Raw genomic sequence first — 21,555 nt, 5'->3', positions numbered from 1 at the left:
CGCTAGTAACTCTTGGGTGACTGCCGCTGTTGGGTCTTCTGTTGAGCCTGTAGGCGCTCAAGCTTCTCCAGGCTAATGCTCTGCAATGGCAACAGCTTGGGCTTGCACAGCACAGGGCATATACAGCTTTCACGAAACAGTAGCCCCCGGCTGGGCACCACTTCGTGCACTGCTGCTCCTGCATAAAGGTAGACGGCCAACTCACGTTTTTATCCCTGTGGAATGCTCATCTACTGCTCTCTGTGCTATTAAAGTCACTCAATGCTGAATTGCAGCATCTAGTGACTTCAAAAATTGTGCACTACTTTGATAACTGCCCAGCATCTTCCCAATTGATGCACGTTAAACTACAAAGCAATGATCACTGTTCAGTTGGTCAATCGCGCGCTGTTATGTTCTTCATAAATCTGTTAGGAAATACGATGACACTGTCATAAATGCACAACTAGGAAACTGCCATAAACCCAGTCATCTAAGCACCTGCATTTCACACCAAAGACTTCACAAACCAAGAAACGGTAAAAAGTGCATGCAAGCCCTGCCAAAAATGTGACATTACCATAATATGCACTGCAGCTGGCAAATGCCAACAGTTCAAGCAGGTCCTAATGTGATGTAAAAAGTGGTGCTTGCTGCACGCCGCCTATAGTCGGCACAATACGTTTGGCGCCAGATCCAAATTGCCGTTCCAAAAAAAAAAAAAAGGGAGGGGGGGGGGGGGGGTGCAACACCGACTTTGGTGTCAACTTTGTTGCCTGAGCCACCTATGTGAAAAGTATCTGCGCGCTTCGCCTTTCCAGGAACGGCTCACACATAAATCAACGAAGAAAATGATGCAAAGTGGAACACTCGCTCAGGAAAGTTGCCCTCCGCAATCCAAGCAACCATAATAATAATAAAAAAAAAACTGCAAAAGGCATTTAGCTGGCGTGCTACATTCCACTGCTTACACGAGCAGCGGCCTAACGCTTTACAGCTTTCCCGAGCAAGGGCAAGTGACGTCAGGAAGTAAACAGAAGCGGTCTCACATCCGGAGGATCGCGTAGCAAAATAGTATGAAATACCCATGCGACAACACAACACTGTCTCTGAGAACCACTAAAGGCATTAGGCATTTACGAATACCAAGTTGTATTAGTTTTGAGGCAGATTTTCAAGCGGCTCTGCATGCACAGGAAGCGGTCAACGCCTGCTGCATAAGTGGGTGGGTTTGCGACCCAGATTACCTCTCACTAATAATGGCACTACAGACTATGGCACAACCACGCATTTGAAAATTGTTTCGAACGTTAAAAGACCCCTTAGGATTCGTACCAAACATTCCTAAAGCCGTCGAAGACTCTTGAAGCGTGCGACAAGAAACCAACACCCTTCTTCCGTGTAAACAAATGGTAGCCAAGGCAACCATTAGAAAGCGCGCACCCCAGAGCGCACAGAAATTGCAGCCAACGCCCTCTCATGGGTGTGGTCAAAACAGAAACTGCAAGATGAGGCGCTTTCGGTACAGTCAGGTACAGTGTTCTATACTGTACTTTCGGTTTGCGGATGGTACCTGGAAAGGACATGGTAGAAGAACCCAGAAACGATTCAGCACACATTTTAATCGACTGCGAAAGTATCTGAAACCCAATAGAAATCAAAAAGACTGGGATACTGGGAGAAGGTAAGTCGAGAAGGAGAGATAAGATAAACGAAACATCGTAACTATGTTCAGATTAACTGATTAGCCTTAAAACAAAACAAAAGCCACAGTTCATGCGTGTGTGATGAGGGCATAGAAAAAGAAAGCAGTCACGTGAACGAACAACGAAACCAATGGTAACATATTTCACACTTCAAAAAAAATATATATATTAAAACTCAATGAAAAAACCGACGGGCATGAATTTCACGTACATTTCCGCCCCCATAGGAACGAAATTGACAAACGCCCTGGGCGCATGGCGCACTCGGGTGCATTGCTTTGTTTAGCATGACCAAGGAGGATATATAAAATATATCCTCCTTGGGCATGACCACGGCAGGAAAGCTTCCTCTATGATACTTGACCAACGTTGTACTGGTTGTACTTGACTCCATGGGCATAACGACAGCAGCGCCAACCATGGCACTTTCCGAAAGTCGCGGCTACGTGCGAGGCAGGCCAGCGGTCGAGGCAGTGGTGGCGGTGGAAGCGGTGGTTCGGCAGCGGTGCAAGGCGCGAAGTTACTTCTCTAAGTGTCAGACAGGGTTGGCTGTTTTAAAACCCCCCGCATCGGTTATGCAGAAGGCAGCATTCCTCAGACGGTCACGTCAAGCACGTCATGAGCTGGTAAGTGCAACTACTACTTCTGCATACCGCTGGACATTCTGGGCTGCTTAGCTGCTTTTGAAAAACAACAAAACGCGTTGTAGGTCGTGAGCAGCGCGATAACTTGATATGATGACTGTACTACCGTTACATATTAAGGGACAAAGCTAGTTTTACTTCCTCTAAGGAACCCCCTGAAGCGGTTGTCAAAGCCATCATCGAGGAGCTCTCCAAGCGGCGAGCTCGTGAGTTCAGTACTCTGCTGCCGCAGTCTCTGCGCAGTGCAACCCTCACACTTGCCATCGTCTCTTGACAGGACGAGAAGACGATCGAGGAACATGTGTCCAAGTTTGTACGGTAAGGCTATTAGTTTGGATCGTGGGTGTGTCGTCACTCCAATTTCCCTGCATACGTCCAGGCTCGAGAGGGACACGAAGAAGCTCCACAATGATGCAAAGAAGTACGAGGACACCATGCTGGGTACGAAGTTTCGTCCGCTGTACCTGTAGCGGTCGATGTGAACTCGCTGCCTTGCCACGGATGCTTTTCTAGCATTGTACCATTGCGAGAAGAAGATGAGCAGTGACCTGGCTAGTGGCGAGCTGTGCAACGAAAGCCCAGAGCTGCGCCGGCTGGTCGAAGAATGGCTTGGCTTTGCATCGTCCATGGACACGGCCGTTGATGACCACGTGAGCACGGGGAATTTTATATCCTGATCAGCAATGAATCTTTTGTGTTGTCATTGCACATAAACAAAGTTTGCGCTATGTGTTCTGAATATAACATCACATTACTGCAGCACACAAACATTGTGACAGCGTGCAATAGTAATACTGGCGCCAGGAAACGTGTTTCAACAAAGATCTGATACTTCATTTTGTACTTAGCTTATCACATACACATTATATTTTAGGAACTTTATAAAAGGAAAGGTTCTGGTTGAAATAGGACTAATAAACGTGGATAGCTGTTAAGCAGTTTCCATATCAAGGAAAATCATTTAGGAGTGAAGAATAAGTTTTCTTTTCTGTTGACAGCTCGTGGCTGTTCGGCGTTGCTTGGTGGATCCTCTCAAACGGTGAGTGCACAATGAGACCACAAGTTTACCGCACAGCCAGTTGCACGCCGACTGCCACTGAAGATTTGAAACTGGCTGGGCCTGTCATCTGTAATCAGTGCTTGTGCAGCCTTTCAGTGCAGCAGTAGGACATATATGGCACATATGACATGCATAGTGGGGATGCATGACAAGCCAGGTCACTTACATTCTGGACTACTTTACTTAAGTAAAAAGCATTGTAAAATGGGGTGCCATTAAAGGCAGCAATACTGCAAAATAATGCCACAAGCAATAAATGGCAGGCACAAGATCTTACTTAAGCAAGACTAATTATATCAAGGCAGTGCAGTGTGCTGTTAAGCAGCCACACAAAATCTGCGTTAAAAGTGCTAGCACAGAAAAAAAAAAAAAGGCGTCTAACGAACACTAGGGAAAGCTTGCAGCAATGTTCGTTTTTATGCAGAAAGTGAGTGACAGGTGGCAGCTCGAGCACTGCATTATTAGAATCACTAGACACTTCTCATAGTACTGTAAAGGTAGTAGTTCTGCTAATGTGGAAGATTTTGGTGTGTTTATTCAGATCAGTACCACCAGTGATCATTTGGTCACTAACTTTATTCCTGTAGTCTGCATTCGAGCAGAAAATGAGGTGCATGGAAGGATCGGCGAAAAATGCAAGATGTCTACACTCACACATCCCCCCGCCTTTTCAGTTGCATCACCTTCTACCCACATTCTGTTATCATTTTATAATGTGACTGGGTGTGACACTGCATGCATGTAAATATTACGCAACAAGACAGAGTGCATACATTGTGTAAAGTCTTTGAGAATCATCGCAATCGCCCTTGTGCTTCCCATTTAAAGCCTTGTAGGGTGCGGATGTACATGTAGCTCTTAATGTCAAAAAATTTGTACAAACAGAACTGAGAAGAAAATGGCAAGCTTCATGGGATAATGAATCAAACAACAAACTGCACGTCGTCAAACCAAAACTCAAGGAATGGAAACCATGTAACCATCAGAAACGCTTATTTGAAATAATTTTATGTCTCCTCCATATCAGACATACCCATCTGACGCACAACTTCATTCTTTGGAAAAAAAATAAGGCCATGTGTGAAGGGTGTGGAGAAGAGGTCACTATAAACCACATTTTATTCTCCTGGAAGTTCGAGAAGCTGAGGGAAAAATATTTCACACTCTTCTACACAAAGAAAATTCCATTTCATCCTGCCTTGCTCCTCGGAGAGGATGCATTTGTCAATACACCCTGTGTTTTTAAATTCTTAGAGGATGCAATGCTCCTAAACAAGTTGTAATGTCTCTGACGTCTGTATTTTGTCCATAACATAAACATAATACACGTCTTGTTTGGCGTATGATAGCCTTAGTTGCTATGCGCCATAAAACCCCACACAACACAACGTAGCCCTTAACGCACAGAAAACCATCAATGGCACTCATACACATTCCACGCAACTTGCTTCCTCTGAGCACTGTCGACTAGTTGGCAAGGGTACCTTCAGAAGAAAGCAATGCAGGCAGTGGTGCGGCAGAAAATTGCTAAGTATGAACACGAACAACTATAGGCAATCACCATGTCTGGGTGTGACTGAGCACGGAAGTTCTAATCGTATGTGCGTAAACTGGACTACATGCATGCGAGCAATGGTGACCCATTCATGGATTTGGCAAGACATCTCGCACGACATCTGCAAAATGTATAACACAGCTTCCGTCCACTGGAAACACTGGAAGATCATATTGCTATCCATCCTAAAAGCGACACACATGCATGTACAGACTATACATGGCAGTAATTTTATTACTGTAATGAAATTACTTTAACTTCATTATTTTTCTGGTAATTTGTAAGGTAATGAATTAATTTTCTGATCTAGTAATTTAGTAACAGAGTGCACTACCTTAGGAGAACAATTTTGCAGCAAAATTATTCCTGTTGAAATTGCTTTTACTAAAATACACCACTGCACGTTGCATTAGCAAATTTCGTATGCCCGATAGCACACCTACAAAGCAGATAAGGCATGCGGCAAGCCCAGTGCCAGCATAAAGGATGGGCCAGAAGTGACAGGATTGAGTAGAGCTGTACGTTAGACCGCCATGTCCCAGGTAGTCTGGTTACTCTGGGCATTAGATGGTACAACAAAGTGAAGTCACAACCGTTCCTCCAAGCAGTAAGATGCAATGTGTCGACAGTGTACTGAAGCGGCAGTTGGGGCACTACAGTGTACAAAACTAGTAGGAAGTGCACAGTGGTGCCTTGTTGCCACGAGGTGAGGGGGGAAGGGGGGGGGGGGTGCCAACATTACTGAGCGCAAGGTGCCGATGTTGATTCCTGGCGCCGTCGAAGCAATAAATAACCTGCTGCCTCAGGAGCTTCAAATGGTGTAGGCAGTTCTGGGCAGCTATTCATTCAGTTCACTGCTTGTCTTCGCCTTGACAAAATTAAAAGTGACGAGCATTCCTATGCTTCTTTTTACGTTGTTTTGTTGCCAATGTCTTATATTTGCAGTGGTGCGTAACATGGGAAAGACGAGAGAGGGAATAACTGGCTAGACAGAATTAGACGGACAGATGGATTAATGTGTGCATCGCATCAAGAGGATCCAGGCAGAACGAGAGGAAGAAGATGGTTACACGGTATGAAAGCACTGAACAAGGGTAGAGGGGGAGAAGCCTCAGTTCGCAGGTCGAGCCAACGTTTCGACAGTGGGCTTGAGACGAAGACAAGTCCACTTGTCGAAACGTTGGCTCGACCTGCGAACTGAGGTTGAGTAGCTCGCGAAGCAGCCAATCTCAGAAGGCTTTGGGGTACTCAACTTCTGTTCTGGCTTTTTTTGTTTATGAGAGAAGTTTGTTTTTCTAGTCCGGTTTGAGCGAAGAACCTGCAGACGCTCGTTTCAGTCTGATCCATGCATATATGAGCCCATCGAGACAATTGAGTAAAAGCTTGGTAGGGTAATAAAGGAAAAAAAAAAGTCTAGTGTAGCTAGATATTGTTACTGCTTGCAACGCAAATCTGCATCGCAGTGTAGTAGCGCAAGAAATTCCATCAATGTTTTATCATACTTCATGCTGTTTAGTGTTAGAAACGGAATATAGCGTAACTGTGCTCCCCTTGACCGAACGACGAGGCAGAGGTAAAAAAGCGACGCTGAAAACACTCCTCTCTGTCGCCAAGTCCCATCGCTCCATGCGGTGAGCATCAGCGGCAACAGGCGTCGTCATCACGTGACGCGTCGCCAGAGATTGTCACCTCATGCAGTTACCACTTGACGTAGGAGAGTCATCAAAGGACACCCAATCCCGACAGACTGGCTTATTGGCAGGGTCAGTGTAGTGTTGAAGACAGGCAGTGATACCAACAGTTTATGAGAGTATGAACCAGTTACTGTTGCTAGTGTCTTTTACAATCTCCTCACACACACATTAAAAAAAAAGTATAGTTGGGTGCTTGGGTGGAGTGCAAGGCATTTTCACCGAGCTACAAAATGGCTTGTGCCCAAACCGATGACTCGAGGATAATGCAGTAAATCATCGTTAATATGTTCCTGGTTCATACGATTTCCCGGTTACTACATTCGAAATTTAAAAAAATTGTGGTAGTATTAGTTTTGCGATCAACCGGGCATATGCTAATGATAATGAGCGTTCGTGACATTAAAAACTTATAACCAGCGCTCGCACATCACAGTTGCTTTCCTGGAGTGCCTAGATGCAAAAAGGCAAAGCATTAAGGAAAGCCAACAAGAGGCGCCCGTACCCGCAGAAACATGACTTCATAAAAAAAAATGCGATGGCTTCTTTGTGGTGTCTTAGGGGCATAGGGGTGAACTACTTGATAACTAAAACTATTCACTTGCATACAAGGGGGATGGTTCTGCTGCAATTGTAAACCATCGCAATGGCTTCTCCATACGTCACTGGTGTAAGGTGGCGAAGGAAACAACCAAGGAAGCGATCCCGACTTGTCATTGCCTTCTATGAACCGGCTTTCTTAAATCTTTTCTGTACTTAGGACAACACAAAATGGACTGAATTCTGCGAGAGTGCTAATAGTCTTAATTCTAAATGTCTTTATACCTCATTCAGCAATTAAATTTTTCAAAATGAGGCAGTTCGGATCATACATTTTTTTCCCCTTGCAGTTTTTAAAAAACATATCAACGAGGTTTTAGTATATTTCAGCTCAACCAGTGCATTGAAAAGGCAAGGAAGGAAACGTGGGGCCTCGCGAAGTGCTTCTCAAATATTGCAAAAGCATACGAGTGTCACGCACAGCTGCCTCTAAGACTGCTCTAGCTGGGTGGACCTGCTACATTGGCTGTATGCCGGAACCAAAGCTGTAGCGTGTGTTGCTGGCATACACTTAAATCCTATTGAGGCCTGCATAGGGCTTAAGTAAGGTTGCCTCCTTTCCTCACTCTTGTACACAATATACGTTTCTGGTCTAAAGTGGGCCTTGCTTTTGGCCTTCACTATATGTGGGATGGGACGTCTGGTATAATGTTCTCACTTGCCGAGGATATGGCATGGCTACATGCACTGCAACTGGCCCTGACTCATCTAGGCCACCTGTTTGTCTATTTTAACATGGAAAATCAGCTGTGCTGAAGTTCGAGTCCTCGATAGAGCAGTTACCCTTGGCAATGGTAAATGACACCATGGGCGACTTAGTACAGATACCCGGGAGTCACTTTCACTTTTAGCACAGCGGCTGATACATCTGGGACAAACGAGGGAAGCATTTGACAGGTTTCTAGACGCAATAACAGAACCGTACACTGCTACTTGCTCTGGGTTTTTTTGTTGGTTCGCAAAATATGGAAAGTGGTACATGTGCCAGCACCACCATTCGCAAATGCCATAGTCACTATTTCAGCGAGTGCCAAGGCATGCCTGAAGTGGGCATGAGATGCCGGCTGAGTCAGTACAAATGGTCCCTGGCAGTGCAGACAAGAATATGTGAGGTGATGGTGTTTAAGTCCAGACACAGCAAAACTACTTCCCTTGAGCACTTCTATGACAATCCTGTCGTAAGTACCCTGCTCTCTGAAGAAGCGCATGTGGGAGCAGTGCCCTTTCGATACAAGTGCAAGCTGCACTGTGCCGGATCTTCGGAGAGGAAACGCTAAGTTCTTGTGATCTGTTGAATTGCATCAGCTGCCACACAACCTCGCTGCAATCATTAACATTGCCAAAGACAGTGGTGGAGCATACTGTGATGCTGACCGGAGAATGTGATTGAGCATGTATACTCACAAATTGTTTTCTATGATTTTTAGTGGCTAGGGCACATACTTAATTGTGCCTGCCTGTTACAAAGGGAACAGCCACGCCATTATCATCACCATCATGCAGAAGCTACTCTTTTTCAGTCGCCAATGTTGCAGACAACATCGATTTCTAATTCTGATCAAATCAAGCAAAAGTGCATCATATGAACATGATAAGAAAGACTGTCCTATGCTATCTCTGTATCAAGTTTTGAAGCAGATAACATAGAGAAACATTTTTGCAGCAATTTTAAGGAGGAGCCAATGGCTTTTTCGGATGGTTACGACAGCCAGTGCTACATGGATGCAACACTACCAGCAGGAAGCAAAATACACAAGCTGTGAGTGGCGCTAAGTGACTGCATAACTGGGGGAAAAAAAATCAGAACTCTGCCATCCGCTCAAAAGGCAATGCTGACCCCATTCAGGCATGGAAGGACAATTTTGGAGCACTACACATCCAAAGAAAAAATTGCTGCCTTTGCAAGTTGCTCTTGAATTGTTGAGAAATTGCCTGCAACCAGTGCCCTGAATTCTTGCCTCATCTGCCATACTACCCACAACCCACTCCCAGTGACCACTGGGTCACTGAAAAAGCAGATTTTTTTTTTTTTTTTTTCTTTAAAGTATTAACACTCCTAAAGGAAATGGAAAGCTGGTAATCAGTGTAGCAGAAACCATGTAAAAAATCTGCGACGCTAGACAGTTAGCCCAGCATTGTCAACCCCGCAAACCCTCTTCTATAACTGCTTACTCAACCTGATATTTTTAGCGGATGAAAATGTTTTGCATGCACACCAGACAGGACAAAAAAGGGAGGACACACACAGGCAATACAAGCCCTCTGTGTCCCCTTCTTGCCCAGTCTGGCGTTAGCGCACAAAATTGCCATCTGCCATGGACAACCTACTCACCCAAAACGCAACGATGCTGATGTTTTTTTTTTTTTCTCATCTACCACAATTATTTCATCGCAGACATTACCATCTACTGCGCAGTGCTTTGTATCCATGCCGGGCCTGTGTATGTTTGTACACTCAGAAGATATATGTTTAGTATCGCAAGAAATGTCTTAAACCTACAAATATTTTGGGGCAGGATGTCATCAGTGTGCGTTTTATCAGTGCCTGTGTTTTGGTATTTCGCATCTGACACACTCTTTAAGTCACCTTTAAGTCACACCAAAGGTAAAATTCATTAAAAGATTAATCGGTGGTCTTCCAACTAAGAAATTTATACTGCTATTAAAATGAACCAGCATCGACCAAGAATCTTGTCTGATCTTTGTGCCTTCGCTTTCACATTGAAAAAAAAGAAAAAATAAATAAAAATGCAGCATATTTTAACTGGTCGGTACTTCAGTACTCGGGCTCATTAGCACATTAGCCGTTATAATGAATACTGTAGTACTTTAGCCGTTATAATGAATCTTTAATGAATACTGCATGTGTTGATACCTTTATATATCGTATGTAAGTGTTGCATAATGCTTTTTTATATTTTATATACACAAGAGGTGTGTGCTGTTGTCTGTTTTGGGAGCCAAGGCCCAGTCAGGCTTTTTGCCTTTTGCCTCGGCTTCCCTTTCTTGTAGAAACTCCAACCAGGTTCAAATAGGGTCCAACCTCCATCCTTTTTTTCCCATTAATAAATACCACAAATTAATCAGCTAGTGCTAACCGCTTTCATGGCACAGTCTAGTGGTTCTCAGCCATGGAAGTGTCGGACCCCTTGTGCCTTGTGTACCAGTGGAAGTAGTAGGGGGACACCTTAAGACCGAAGGGGTTGATTGCTGGAACTGGTTACGAAATCAGGATTGAGTCAAGGTTAAACTGGACTAAAATATGTGCACTTGATAAGCCAATGCGCCACGGCCTACAGAGGATGTGGGGAAGAGGTGGCGCATAGGTGTCAGCATGCATACTCCCTAGAAGGGATTCCACTCCTCTTATCACAGTGCTGTGAACCCCTGCGCTTTTAATCCTGCAAAACTGTGTCTAGCCAAGTCAGAGCTATCTCACAACCTTTCTTTTTCTGTGTGGGCATGGGTTTCGCGGACCCCCGTTCGAAAAACAATGGCATAGTAAACCTGTCAACATGAATATGTTCATTTTCATGCAATCTAGCCAGTATCATAATGATGCCTATTACAATGAGAAAGAATGCACTGTACTCCTGTTTACAAAACATGCATGCATGTCATCACAGCTGGCATCAGTGTGCAAGGTTGGCCAAGCTTGTAGTGTACCTCAACAGCAACAGAGCACATTTCAGACCAATTGCCCAGGGTACACGTCGAGTGTACTGTTATATGTGCACGATTTCTCAGGTTTCTCGCATCATTCATGATGTATCACATAGAAAGTGTTATGTTTGGGTTTAGCATTTAAGGCCCTCATCACCAATTACAAGTTTAAAAACGCATGCTTGTCATAAGGACTTGAAAATGGTGAAAGTTGTAGCTTTTAAACAGACCATCCTATATTTATGAAATGCACAGGAGGGTGCTTTTTTTTTGTGTGTGTGTGTAGTTGAAATTTCAAATTCAGAGTATGTGAATGAAATGTGTGTGTTTTTTGTTTGTCTACCAAGTGCTGCATCAGTCAGAAAAGATTGAAGAAAAACTCTCTTAGTAAAACCGCTGACTTCTTCACTCGGATTGCAAACAGAGGGTACACCTGAAAAAGGTTCTGAGAAAATCAGAGGTGCACTACCTGTCTCACTTCTATTTATCAGGTAAAGAACCAGTCGGAGCCAGAAAGAATATATGCGTGCAGTTATGCTCGTGCATATCATATGCCCAACTGAATAGCAAAGATACTGGCAAGTCTTGCAAAGCAGTCTATAACCAACAATGCCTTTTGCGTTGCATGTATGCAGATACCAGAGTGTGTTTGCGGAGGTGCAGGCTGCACTGAAAAGACGTGACCAGGCGGTCCAGGAGTGCTTGCGTCTTGAGCAACGCGTTGAGCGGTTGGGTGGGCGTGAATCGACAGGTGCCAACTTGGCTCGCTTGAGCGAGTGTCGCCAGGCACTAGAAACGGCTCGAGCTGAGCTGACCACAATGGAAGCACTACTGGCACAGGACCTTCCTCGCTGGTATGCAGCTAGCAGCCTCTACCTACAGCCCTGCCTTGAGGCCTTGGTACATAGCCAGACGCTGCACTGGGGACAGGCAACCACCCGCGCCCATGACCTCATGACTCCGGGGCCACGCAGCCCTGTCGAGCAGCGCCTGGCTGCTGCCAGGGCCCTCTCCATTGTCAGCCTGCCTACCTAAGAAAATCAATTCAGCAGAGCAAAGAGCAGCATGATACCGAGGTGCACTTGTTGATGTTGTAAGATGGCAGGATACAGATTAATTGTGTTGCATGTGTTTGTTACATAAGCAATAAAAATTATGAAAATATATTTGCACATGTTTGCATGCTTTCTAACATTTTGCTGCACTATTTAATCGCACCTCCCATTAATTTTCTTGGATTTGTAAAAGGCACTGCGTGCCAAAGTGAATCACATTTGCATATCAAGTCTGTTGATGGATCGAAGTTCTGCAACCATTTTTGTAGTTCCAGGGTTCCAGAGATGGGGGGGGTCGGCATGAACTCAAAGGCAGCGATTTTTCGCTTTTCTGTCTGCGGTGGCTGGAACATTTCTGCTCTATTGTTTTGAAAATTTTGCAGTTTACAGTATATAAAGGCTGGAACTGACGTAATCCTGTGCATGCGTCAATTCTCACCAATTTTGCAGTTTGCATCGTGTTGAGCACTGACTGAACAAATTTTTGGTGCTTGCGCGATAATATTAAATAATTTCGAGGCTGTACTTGTCGCCTGTCAAGCCGACCAACCTTGCTGTTTTTATATTTTTGTTCATTTTCGTATTCGCATATGGAGCGTTTTTTTACTACTTTTTGCACTTCGTTAACTTTGTTTAATGTGTAATAAGAATTCAAGCTTCTTGTACAAACTGTATTTGAAGCTCAATTATTTGCAAACGTTTTATTTACAAGCCCCTCTGATCTGTTCGGTAACACTATAGTTGCCCCCGATTTTAGGCGTACTGTGAGTTGGTTTCGCGAATATTACGTAAATTCCAAGTGTCAATGTTTCATTTCAGTGCAAAGTGTTTTTCAGATACTGTCGAGCACACTGGCAGAGCACAGAGATCCCTTTTTTTTTTCTTTTTTCTTTTTTCATGTCTGTGTTATAAATGAGTTAGAAACCACCTTTAAAAATGCTTTCTTTGCTTTTGCATGAAACGACATGAAAAACAGACTGCAAGCTGCTTTCTCGCTCTCTCTCTTTTGCTTCCCTTTCCAGCTGTGCTAGAATCACCGAGACCCCACTCAGATGGTGCCAGACTTTAAGCACTGTGTGGTTCCAAAACATTGATCCATCCTCAAACTCCGTCAGTGACGGATTCATATGCCTGACCGCATAAACTTTCGTCCAGCTAGGGACCGAACACTAGGCTTTAAATGTCCAAATTTTTTTCTCTCCGGTGCTATGGAAAGCTTGCAGCCAAAAGCGGTCAGTCTCCACAACTGTTTTGTTAGAAACGGTGTCAAAAAGTTTTACCAAAAATTTTTCAATCAATGCATGCGCCCACTTTTATTAGTCTGATAATGCTGGGAACCGTGACCAGCGATCGCAATGGCATTGTGCTGAGGCAGAAGTGATACACCGAAAACTAATATTAACCTCACCTGCCAGACAGTAATTAGACATTTTTGTTATAAAGTAGCGTCCATTTAAGACCACGTACTCGAGGCTGTTGTAGCACGAGGACATACGCCTCATCGATAAAAGCCTTTAGTGGACTGGGGGTGCCACTTCCAAAAAATTTCAGAAGATTGCAGAGACATTCAGTGACAAAAGCTAAAAGCACATCAGCAATGCAAAGGAAGAGCTGATGAGCATTCCTGGAGAAAAAAAATGCTGTGCACTTGAAATCAGTGATTTATCTCTAAGATGTGGTCATGTGGTGGACTTCAACAATTATGACAGCATTTCTCTGCCAAAAGGGTTCTTCAGTTTTTTTTTCATGCAAATTTCAGTGCAAAATTAAAAAACCCCTTTTTTTTTTTTTTTTTTTGATATTGGAGTGCTCAAGCTGTACATTATTAGGCAAGCCTTTTCCATTTCCATTATAATCTTATGACACATTTCGGTAAGCATTCACAGTCTCTTTAATGCTTATAATTCTGCCCTATACTATTCGAAATATTCATACAGTTCTACAATTACAAAAAATGAATCAAGACAGCTGATGATCTGTGGTTGGATTTCAAGTTGTATGTCGAGCAGTGCTCAATGAAATATATACTGCAAACATTACCAGGGCAACTTTTACAACTAGCAATATTATTCACGTGGATTGTTATGAACCAGACTGAGGAAACAGAGGTTTCAGCTTTCCACTTAGGCAAGGCATACTGTACTCCATGCTACAAAAGGCAGTGAAGCATGGAAAAGAGTGTGCTAGTGGTAAAAACAAATAATTGCTCAAATAAAAAGGTATTCAACTCTTTCGTTATCGCGAGAAAATGGCCGTTTTTCATAGGCCTTGGAAGATACTTTTTGCCAGTACAAATAATAATCCAGTAAAAATTTCACAAAACGAAATGCTCTTTTGAAAAACATGTTACAAAGCAAAAAAAAAAAATGTTAGGGAACACACAAAAAAAAGGAAAAATTGCCATTTTAGTGATGAGTTGATAAAAGTAAAATGGAAAAGGCACGATATCTACAGTCGCACTATAAACAAAGAAAATTTAGAATATACATTTTGAAGATAAATGACTAAGGAACACTATGTAAAAAAATTATCTGTACAGCACCGTTCTTCAGCTACATAAAAAAAAATATATAGTTGGAAACATTCTCATTTCTCGTACCATGCGGTGAAGCCGTTGCTAGTTTTCGTGAGGCAAAAAAACTAAAACAGTTGCAAACTGGCATTAGAGGCTGGGTATACATGTTGGACATGCAGCGGACCTTCAGGAATCCATTTTCTTGGAATAAAATTGCCCGGGCTCAGAGTCAGAGCTCACTAGTGAATAGCTGGAATAGCAGCTTGGGCTTGTTGGTTATTCATCTTCAGGTAACAGCGCAAAAAAAGTAAAATTACGAGACACTTTGGCGACTAAAGTGGTGAAAGGCAAAACCCTGAGTGCCGCATTCTGCTACGCATTTGTTGCGAATGCGACGGTGAATGATGCTTCGAGTAAAAAGGGCGACTACTGTTTCACATTCCTCCCTTCCTTTATAGCATGGTAATGTGTTCGTGGAGAATTGTGACAGATACTGCGCCTTTTCTATCCTGTAAATCAGTTTCAAATGCCACTGACGCCTGCTGTACTAACGCCTCCTAGACATCTGGGTCTGCTTCTGTTTGCTGTGTAGTGCGGTGTTCGAGGAAGCGGCAAATGAAAGGGTGCACGGATACCTAGATTGGACGCCCGGTGGGGTCAGCTTCATATATGCATTAATCGCCTTATGACGTCATGACCTGTCGTGACGGTACATCGTGTGCCCCTTGTTGAACACAACAAGCATTTTATTGAACGCATTAAAGTTCACCGGCGTTCTATAATTCTACAGAAAAGGAAAGGCGCAGTATCTGTCACTCACGGAATCTCGCTATCATTCTCACTGTAGACAAGGGGAATTATGAAGAGCGTTTCACAATCCGGGGCGTGGCGCAGTGGTAAAGCACTGGGCTGGGGATCCAAGGGATGGAGGTTCGATTCCCCTGTGGAAGACAAGGTTTATTAATTTATTTTTTAAGTACTTATCAGAGCCGACTTTTGCTGACGACAACGATGAGCCATTAAAAGCTTTAAAAGCCATTAAAAGGAAATTTCCGGAGCCCTCCACTACGGAGTCTTTCATAGCCTGAGGCGCTTCGGAACGTTAAAACCCATAAGCCAGACCAAACGAAATGGTGCTACCAGGCAATGAAGGTTGCTGTTCTTCCACTATTCCACTCACTGTAAACGTATCAGTGCTTTCTTCACACTAGAAGGTGCACAGTGGAAAGAGCACATGCTAATAGAACTAGCAAATCTTTAAAAAAAATTTGAAAGAGTACACAAGAACTAGTTTTCCTTTGCTGATATTGTTACTTGTGGTATTCGCTGGTCGTGCACCAGAGGATGATGAAGTGGAACAGGCTGCCTGAAAACAACACTAAAGGTAGACAGATCTCAGCTGCCATCAACCCCAGTTGAGTGGAATACTATCACTTGTGGACCTTCCCTGTAACAATATAATCACATAAACAGCACAGATTTTTGCCGGAATCGTGATTTCTGTCCCCATTACAACTATAATATGCCAAAATTATTATAGACTCTGGTAGTAGACTGTCCCTTCAACAAATTGTCTAAAATCGCCTTTCTATGTTAGCAAGACATAATAACGTGATGTAGTTACTTCAAGTATCCAGATGGCAGTGTTGGCATAAGTATGCTTGCCAAATACTGAATACTAAGCATAAGGCTATTGAGTTTGTGAAGGAAGCAAAAGAAGAATGCATAGTCTGACTGCAAAATATATGTTGTGCTTTGATAGGTTTATTGGCACAAGTAGCTAAGGCTATCATGTACTAAATATAAGGTTAAAAGTCTGTTATATTAAAATAATCATAATTTATATATTACATATTTGATGTTTGTTTCTTTTAAAAATGCCTATAAATATAGAAAAAAAAATCAACAAGGATTTTATTCTATAATAATAAAACCACTTACTACTACTACTTTCACCTAAAAGCAACACTGGGTGAAGAGAAAAGTGTAAACGAAAAAAAATTTTCCCGAGTGTTTAAAACTACCAGCACAAGAATATGACATGGCTTACAGTGAACTTAAGTCCACATACATCACATAGAGGTTTGTCTTGTTTTGTCGGTACGAAGTTATCAGTGGCGTAGCCAGAAATTTTTTTCGAGGGGGGCTGATGTTGCTGCTCAGCTTCTTCCATATCTAGATACCCATCATCAACCTGTCACCTCTCAGCTGCGCCATAAATTCTGCATGCCGGGATGCAAATATTGCACGGAAGAATAGTACCGTCCAGAGCTTTTGTTCCATCAAGTATCCTGCGCGTGTATTGTTAACGAAAATCATTCTTTTAATTTTGCAAATGCAGAACTCGAAATTCATCATAGCCAGTTTTCCAGCCAAACAATTAACATTGGTTCGAATATGTAGTCTTCCTGACGAACCTGCAGATAAAATGGTTGCCTGCACTCTCTCCAGTGTGCTTATAACTTTGATTATAATGCAGCATCTGCACTCTAACAAACTGAAGTGTTACGAACAGACGAGGACTCTCAGCAGAACACTTCAACAGACTTTCTACCGGAACATACATAGCGGCTAAAAACACCGAGATTCAGTGCGAACAGGAGGCCTGAGAGAGAGGAGACAGCGCGGCGTCAGAAGATGAGTTTGGCCTGTGGAGGCTGCGCATGTGGCGTCACGCTCCCTCTTAGTTTTTCTTTTATTTCTCCACGCATTCCATCTCTGCGTTCTTTGTCAGCTTGTCTGAAGTACGGTTTGTCCCCTTGTCTTGTCTCCTGTCCGATGAACGATTTCAGAAAACTGAATGAACCTTTTTCATTTTTTATTCCTGCAGAAATCTCTTTTTGAGCGGGAAAAAGACATACTGGAGACAAAGTCCAGATTGATTTCCGGCTCTGGTGGTTGTTTCTGCAGTGTATGACAGCACAAAAAAATTTCTTGGGTGGCTGAAGCCTCATAAGCCCTCCCCCTGGCTACGCCCCTGGAAGTTATGTGTAAAGTGTGTGTGTGCGCGTGTGTGTGCAGAGCACTATGTGAAGGTGGAATAAAATCAGTGCCTTGAGACGTTTCTGGTGTGTGTTACCAAATGTAGTTTGCTACACTGTTCCAAGCAGTTCTTCCTTTAGTTCATCATGCACTCAGCTTCATGCAATATTTAAAGGGCACATTTACTTTTTTGACTTGCTTGCCATAAGATTGATCAATGGACACGTCTGCTCACTCTATGCCTTTACTTTCGATATGGCCTGGGACCCAGAAGGATTTTGTGTTTTGTCCTTTAGCTGTGGTTGTGCTCGTATTGTGTATGATGTCCCGAGGTGGCTATGTGATTGCAGTTCCAGACTGAAGAGCTGTGAGTATGCTTAGGGAGTCTGTAAATTATACAGTTTACGATGTTCTTGTTTACTACTTTTTCCACAGCAAATGAAATGGTATAACACTAAGCAGTAAAGATGGATACACATTGTAGAAGCCTTACTGTTCCCTCACACTTTTTTATATCACTGCACTTCCAACATAAACAGCCATTTTCGAACCATCTGTATAAACCCTTGCGAAGCCCCCATTTTTCTACTCCAGACCAACAAAGGTTTCAATGATATGTTGTGAAGTTTGTTTTCTATGCAACTGTGTAAGAGTGAGATTGCAGAGTGCAGGAAAATTTTACTATAAGGGTAGTGGCTCAAGTCATTTAGCAATGCCAAGTAATGCATCCAGTATTTTGATATTCCACTTCTAATCTCTTCTAATGGCCTGGTACCTTGTGGTTTGTTGAATGTTATTTTAAGAGGGCACTTAGCTACAACTGGATAGCAGATGTGTTGCGCACAAGTAAGTGCATATATCTGTTTCCACATAAAAGCTGGTCATAGGAGTCATAGGAGACATTCTGTATGCACCACATGAAATGTACAGGCCTCAGTTATGTACTAAAGCATAAGCTTTATTATGCCAGATATCAGCCAAGGTCAGCCTGTCCAGCTGCGTGACCTTCAGAAAGGTGGTGTGACCTTGACAGTGTAGGCGTCCACTATTCCACGGTGTCCACCCAAAGGTATATTGCGCCTTCCTTTTCCCAAAATCTTAAGCTTAAGGCAAAAAAATATGAATGAAAAATCGCGGATTGAAAGGCAATTTTTTCCAAAAAAAAAAAAAAAAAAAAGTTCAATAAAATCTCCAGTGTTTTTCTGAGAGAATTTTGCGTATGCTCAGAGATGGCAAGGCTTTCTTCTTGAGAGTGTTTATGCGAGGTAATAAGTTTTTTTGTCAAACGTAATGCCTGAAAATTTAGTTGATCTGCAAGCTTTTTCTGAGTGAGAAGAGAACAGCGACTGTTCTTTGTGGGGAAGACTTAAATCCATTGCTGTCTACTCAACTGACTAATTTTTTTATAATGAGTTGTATCTGTCCCTAGGATTTTTATAAGATGGAGAATGTACATGCAATCTAAAGGTCATAGATGCAGACTGAAAACATAATGCACTTTGGAATTCTTTTGCCTGCTGAATTGAATTTTACGACAAAGAGCGTAATGCTTAGAATACATCCTTGAGATATTCTATTCTCTGGAACAAAATTTTTCTACAAGAGTTGAACCAAGGCAGATATGAAATGAACGGTTATACAGGAAATCTTTAAGCAGCTCAACATCCAGTCACAGATACTTAAATCTGTTAGGTCGCATAGAATTCCAAACTTTCTGGTGGTTTTTCCAAATCAAAGAAAACTGAAAATGATATTTTCTGTGAATGAACACTTCTTGGACTGCATTTGCAAGCTGAGCAAGATGTTCATTTGTTGGGCATATTTTTTTTAAATATACAATTACAGAACTGAAAGCTGAGAAAGCTGGTGAAAATTTAGCATATTGAACAGTGCAAAAACCAAGACTGAGAAAGAAATGTGGCATTTGTTCGTGTGCTTCTTGCTCAGCCTTCACTTTTCGCGCTGTTCAAAATGCTGTACTGACAGATGTCAAAACGGTCACAATATTCATGAATAAACCTGATATCCAAAAATCAAAAGATTTCGAGAGGCCACTAGGGAGTGCTGTGGGTCTATAACTACCAGAGGGGAGGTTGGCGGCTTTCCATGCTTTAGGATTGGAACAACAACTGCTCTTTTCCATGGCTTGGGTACTTTTATGATACCTACATTTTATTAGAACAAAACCTTAAAACAGCCTGTACAGCAAGTTCTGAGAGGACTAGCATTTCAGAACTAAATTAATGTAAAGCTCTTTAGAGCCGCAACTTGTTCGAAGTCTGTTTTAGGCTTTGTTTTTGTACATTAAAAACAAGTCTGTGTAGTGTAAAGAGCTAGAAACTTGAGGAAAATGCTCCCCTAGTATGCCTACCTGTTCCAAGTGCCTCATTAAAACTTCTTTCTGGGTGGTTACAGCGCTAAAAAAAAGACAACCACAAAAAGGTAGGGTGACGACAGGGTGTTGTATGTTGTCACACTGTCTTTGTGTGGTTGTCTTTTTTTGTGCTACAACTTATTAGTGTCCAAGTGCCTGTTCATCAGTACTTGTTTATGGTGCTGTGACTGCAAAACGATGTCGGTAAGAATGGCCTGCATCAATGTCATAGAGACCACCATGTTGATGGCCAGGGACTACAGTGAAAGTTTGCACATTTACCTCAGCAGCTTATTATTGCATGCTCCAATGCACAGTGTACAAGCCCTTCCTGTGCAGCTCCTTCAAATTGAGAGGAATACATATAGAGACATGAAAGTACTTCTAGCAAGTAGATGAGAAACCTAAAGCAAATTCTGGCAACCATCTATATGATAGATCAGGAAAATAGGAAGTGGCTGGATTTTGATGGATAGAAAATGCATAATCTGGTTATCAAGAATGACGCTTAAAAAAAGGTGCTTTTGAAGAAAGTATACATTCAGGCTGCCAGGAAGACAAGCTATACACTACCTTTAGTTTTATTTTGCCCTAATAGTCAGCATTTCCAATAAATTCGAAGATGAAACTATGCTATGAAACTCCTTTGCACAGTGGTGTTGTGACACCTGTTAAAAAATCCCCCTTTTTTTTTTAACAGCATCACTGGCCTTGAAAAGAGTGGGCATACTGTTAGAGCTGGTAATTTTTCCATCTACTACAGCCTGACAGTTATTGCCAGTCAGACTAATAGAGTTAGCGACTAATCAGTCATTAACTGATTTATTTTTTTTTTTTTTTTTACTGAAAACCAGCTGACAGCATCTGTAGTGTTACATACTTTTGTACCATTAAAGCGCAGCTTGACATCAGTTCTTAGTTGTCATTGGATTGAGAACGTACAGTACAGCCGGCATACGTCCGGCATAAGTACTAAACGTTTTCCTGTTACTTGGTTCATCAGGTTCCACGAAAAACCTGACCGAAAAGTGGTAAGAGTTTTCATGAACCGACGTTGAAAACAAACTCGAATACACTTCGGGTGAGCGTAAACAGAGATCTGATAAGCCGGGTGGCTTCGACGATTCTTTTTATCACTAGCATGCGGGACACTCGCTGCTGTCTTCAATAGTACAGCACGTGGCTGCAGGCGCATGCTTACTTTCTCGACAGCGAAGGCCGTCGTTACTTGTTTATAGAAAAATAAAACAAAACTCAACTTACTTTCGTCGTCACATGCTGCTCGCTTCTTGGGTTTTTGTGAAGATAAGTCTGCTAAAACCATCTTTGGGCAGGTCGGTGGACGAACGCAGAGCGGACACAAAGGAAACTCAAATCTGGCGCCGGGCGGTCACTGCCAGCTTAGCTTCACTCACAGCTCCGCGGCTCCGCCTACGCTAAAGTGAAAGCGACAGAGCACTGAGTGCAGCAAATGGAGAGGGAGCCAGCGACATCCGCACAAGACCACTGCCTTCGCCACTATCTCAAACAATAGCGACGCCTTTGTTTTTGCTTTCTCTAAACAGTAGTCCAGACGCTGCACATCCAATCTAGCCCGGCGCTTTCCGCACTTTCCGCGCCTGCGCACTTGTCCCAGCTACCCACGTGCGCAAAATGTAGCTACTAGCACTACTAGCGCTACTAGCTTATCAAGCTTAGTGCCGAGTTTGGTTCTCCTGGCAAGGACTGCAC

General features: G+C 42.9%; 2 protein-coding genes across 3 annotated transcripts; one reads left to right on the top strand and one right to left on the bottom strand.

Annotated features, from left to right (window-relative positions):
* Nucleotides 1–2: 2 nt before the first annotated feature.
* Nucleotides 3–21,553, bottom strand: BBIP1 (BBSome interacting protein 1). Of its 2 annotated transcripts, none has more exons than XM_084591012.1 (2): nucleotides 21,088–21,553; nucleotides 3–178 (listed from the first exon to the last, which is right to left on the bottom strand). In XM_084591012.1, exons 1-2 carry the CDS (start codon nucleotides 21,146–21,148, stop codon nucleotides 3–5), a joined length of 237 nt encoding a protein of 78 aa, XP_084447138.1. In that variant the 5' UTR covers nucleotides 21,149–21,553. The 2 variants fall into 2 exon arrangements, with proteins under 2 accessions (XP_084447138.1, XP_084447137.1); XM_084591011.1 differs by lacking the exon at nucleotides 21,088–21,553 and adding an exon at nucleotides 1,315–1,445.
* On the top strand, nucleotides 2,171–17,417 carry LOC146206338 (bridging integrator 3-like). The gene is made up of 7 exons (XM_084591010.1): nucleotides 2,171–2,311; nucleotides 2,478–2,535; nucleotides 2,607–2,647; nucleotides 2,709–2,770; nucleotides 2,843–2,979; nucleotides 3,328–3,368; nucleotides 11,534–17,417. The coding sequence occupies exons 1-7, from the start codon at nucleotides 2,304–2,306 to the stop codon at nucleotides 11,931–11,933; spliced, it is 747 nt and encodes a 248-aa protein (XP_084447136.1). The 5' UTR covers nucleotides 2,171–2,303; the 3' UTR covers nucleotides 11,934–17,417.
* Nucleotides 21,554–21,555: the final 2 nt, after the last annotated feature.

Source organism: Amblyomma maculatum, chromosome 1 (genome assembly GCF_055883805.1).
Source record: "Amblyomma maculatum isolate TAMU_Amacu chromosome 1, ASM5588380v1, whole genome shotgun sequence".
Lineage (NCBI taxonomy): Eukaryota > Metazoa > Arthropoda > Arachnida > Ixodida > Ixodidae > Amblyomma > Amblyomma maculatum.
The sequence above is the reverse complement of the archived record's forward strand: the minus strand, read 5'-3'. Positions and strand labels throughout refer to the sequence as shown.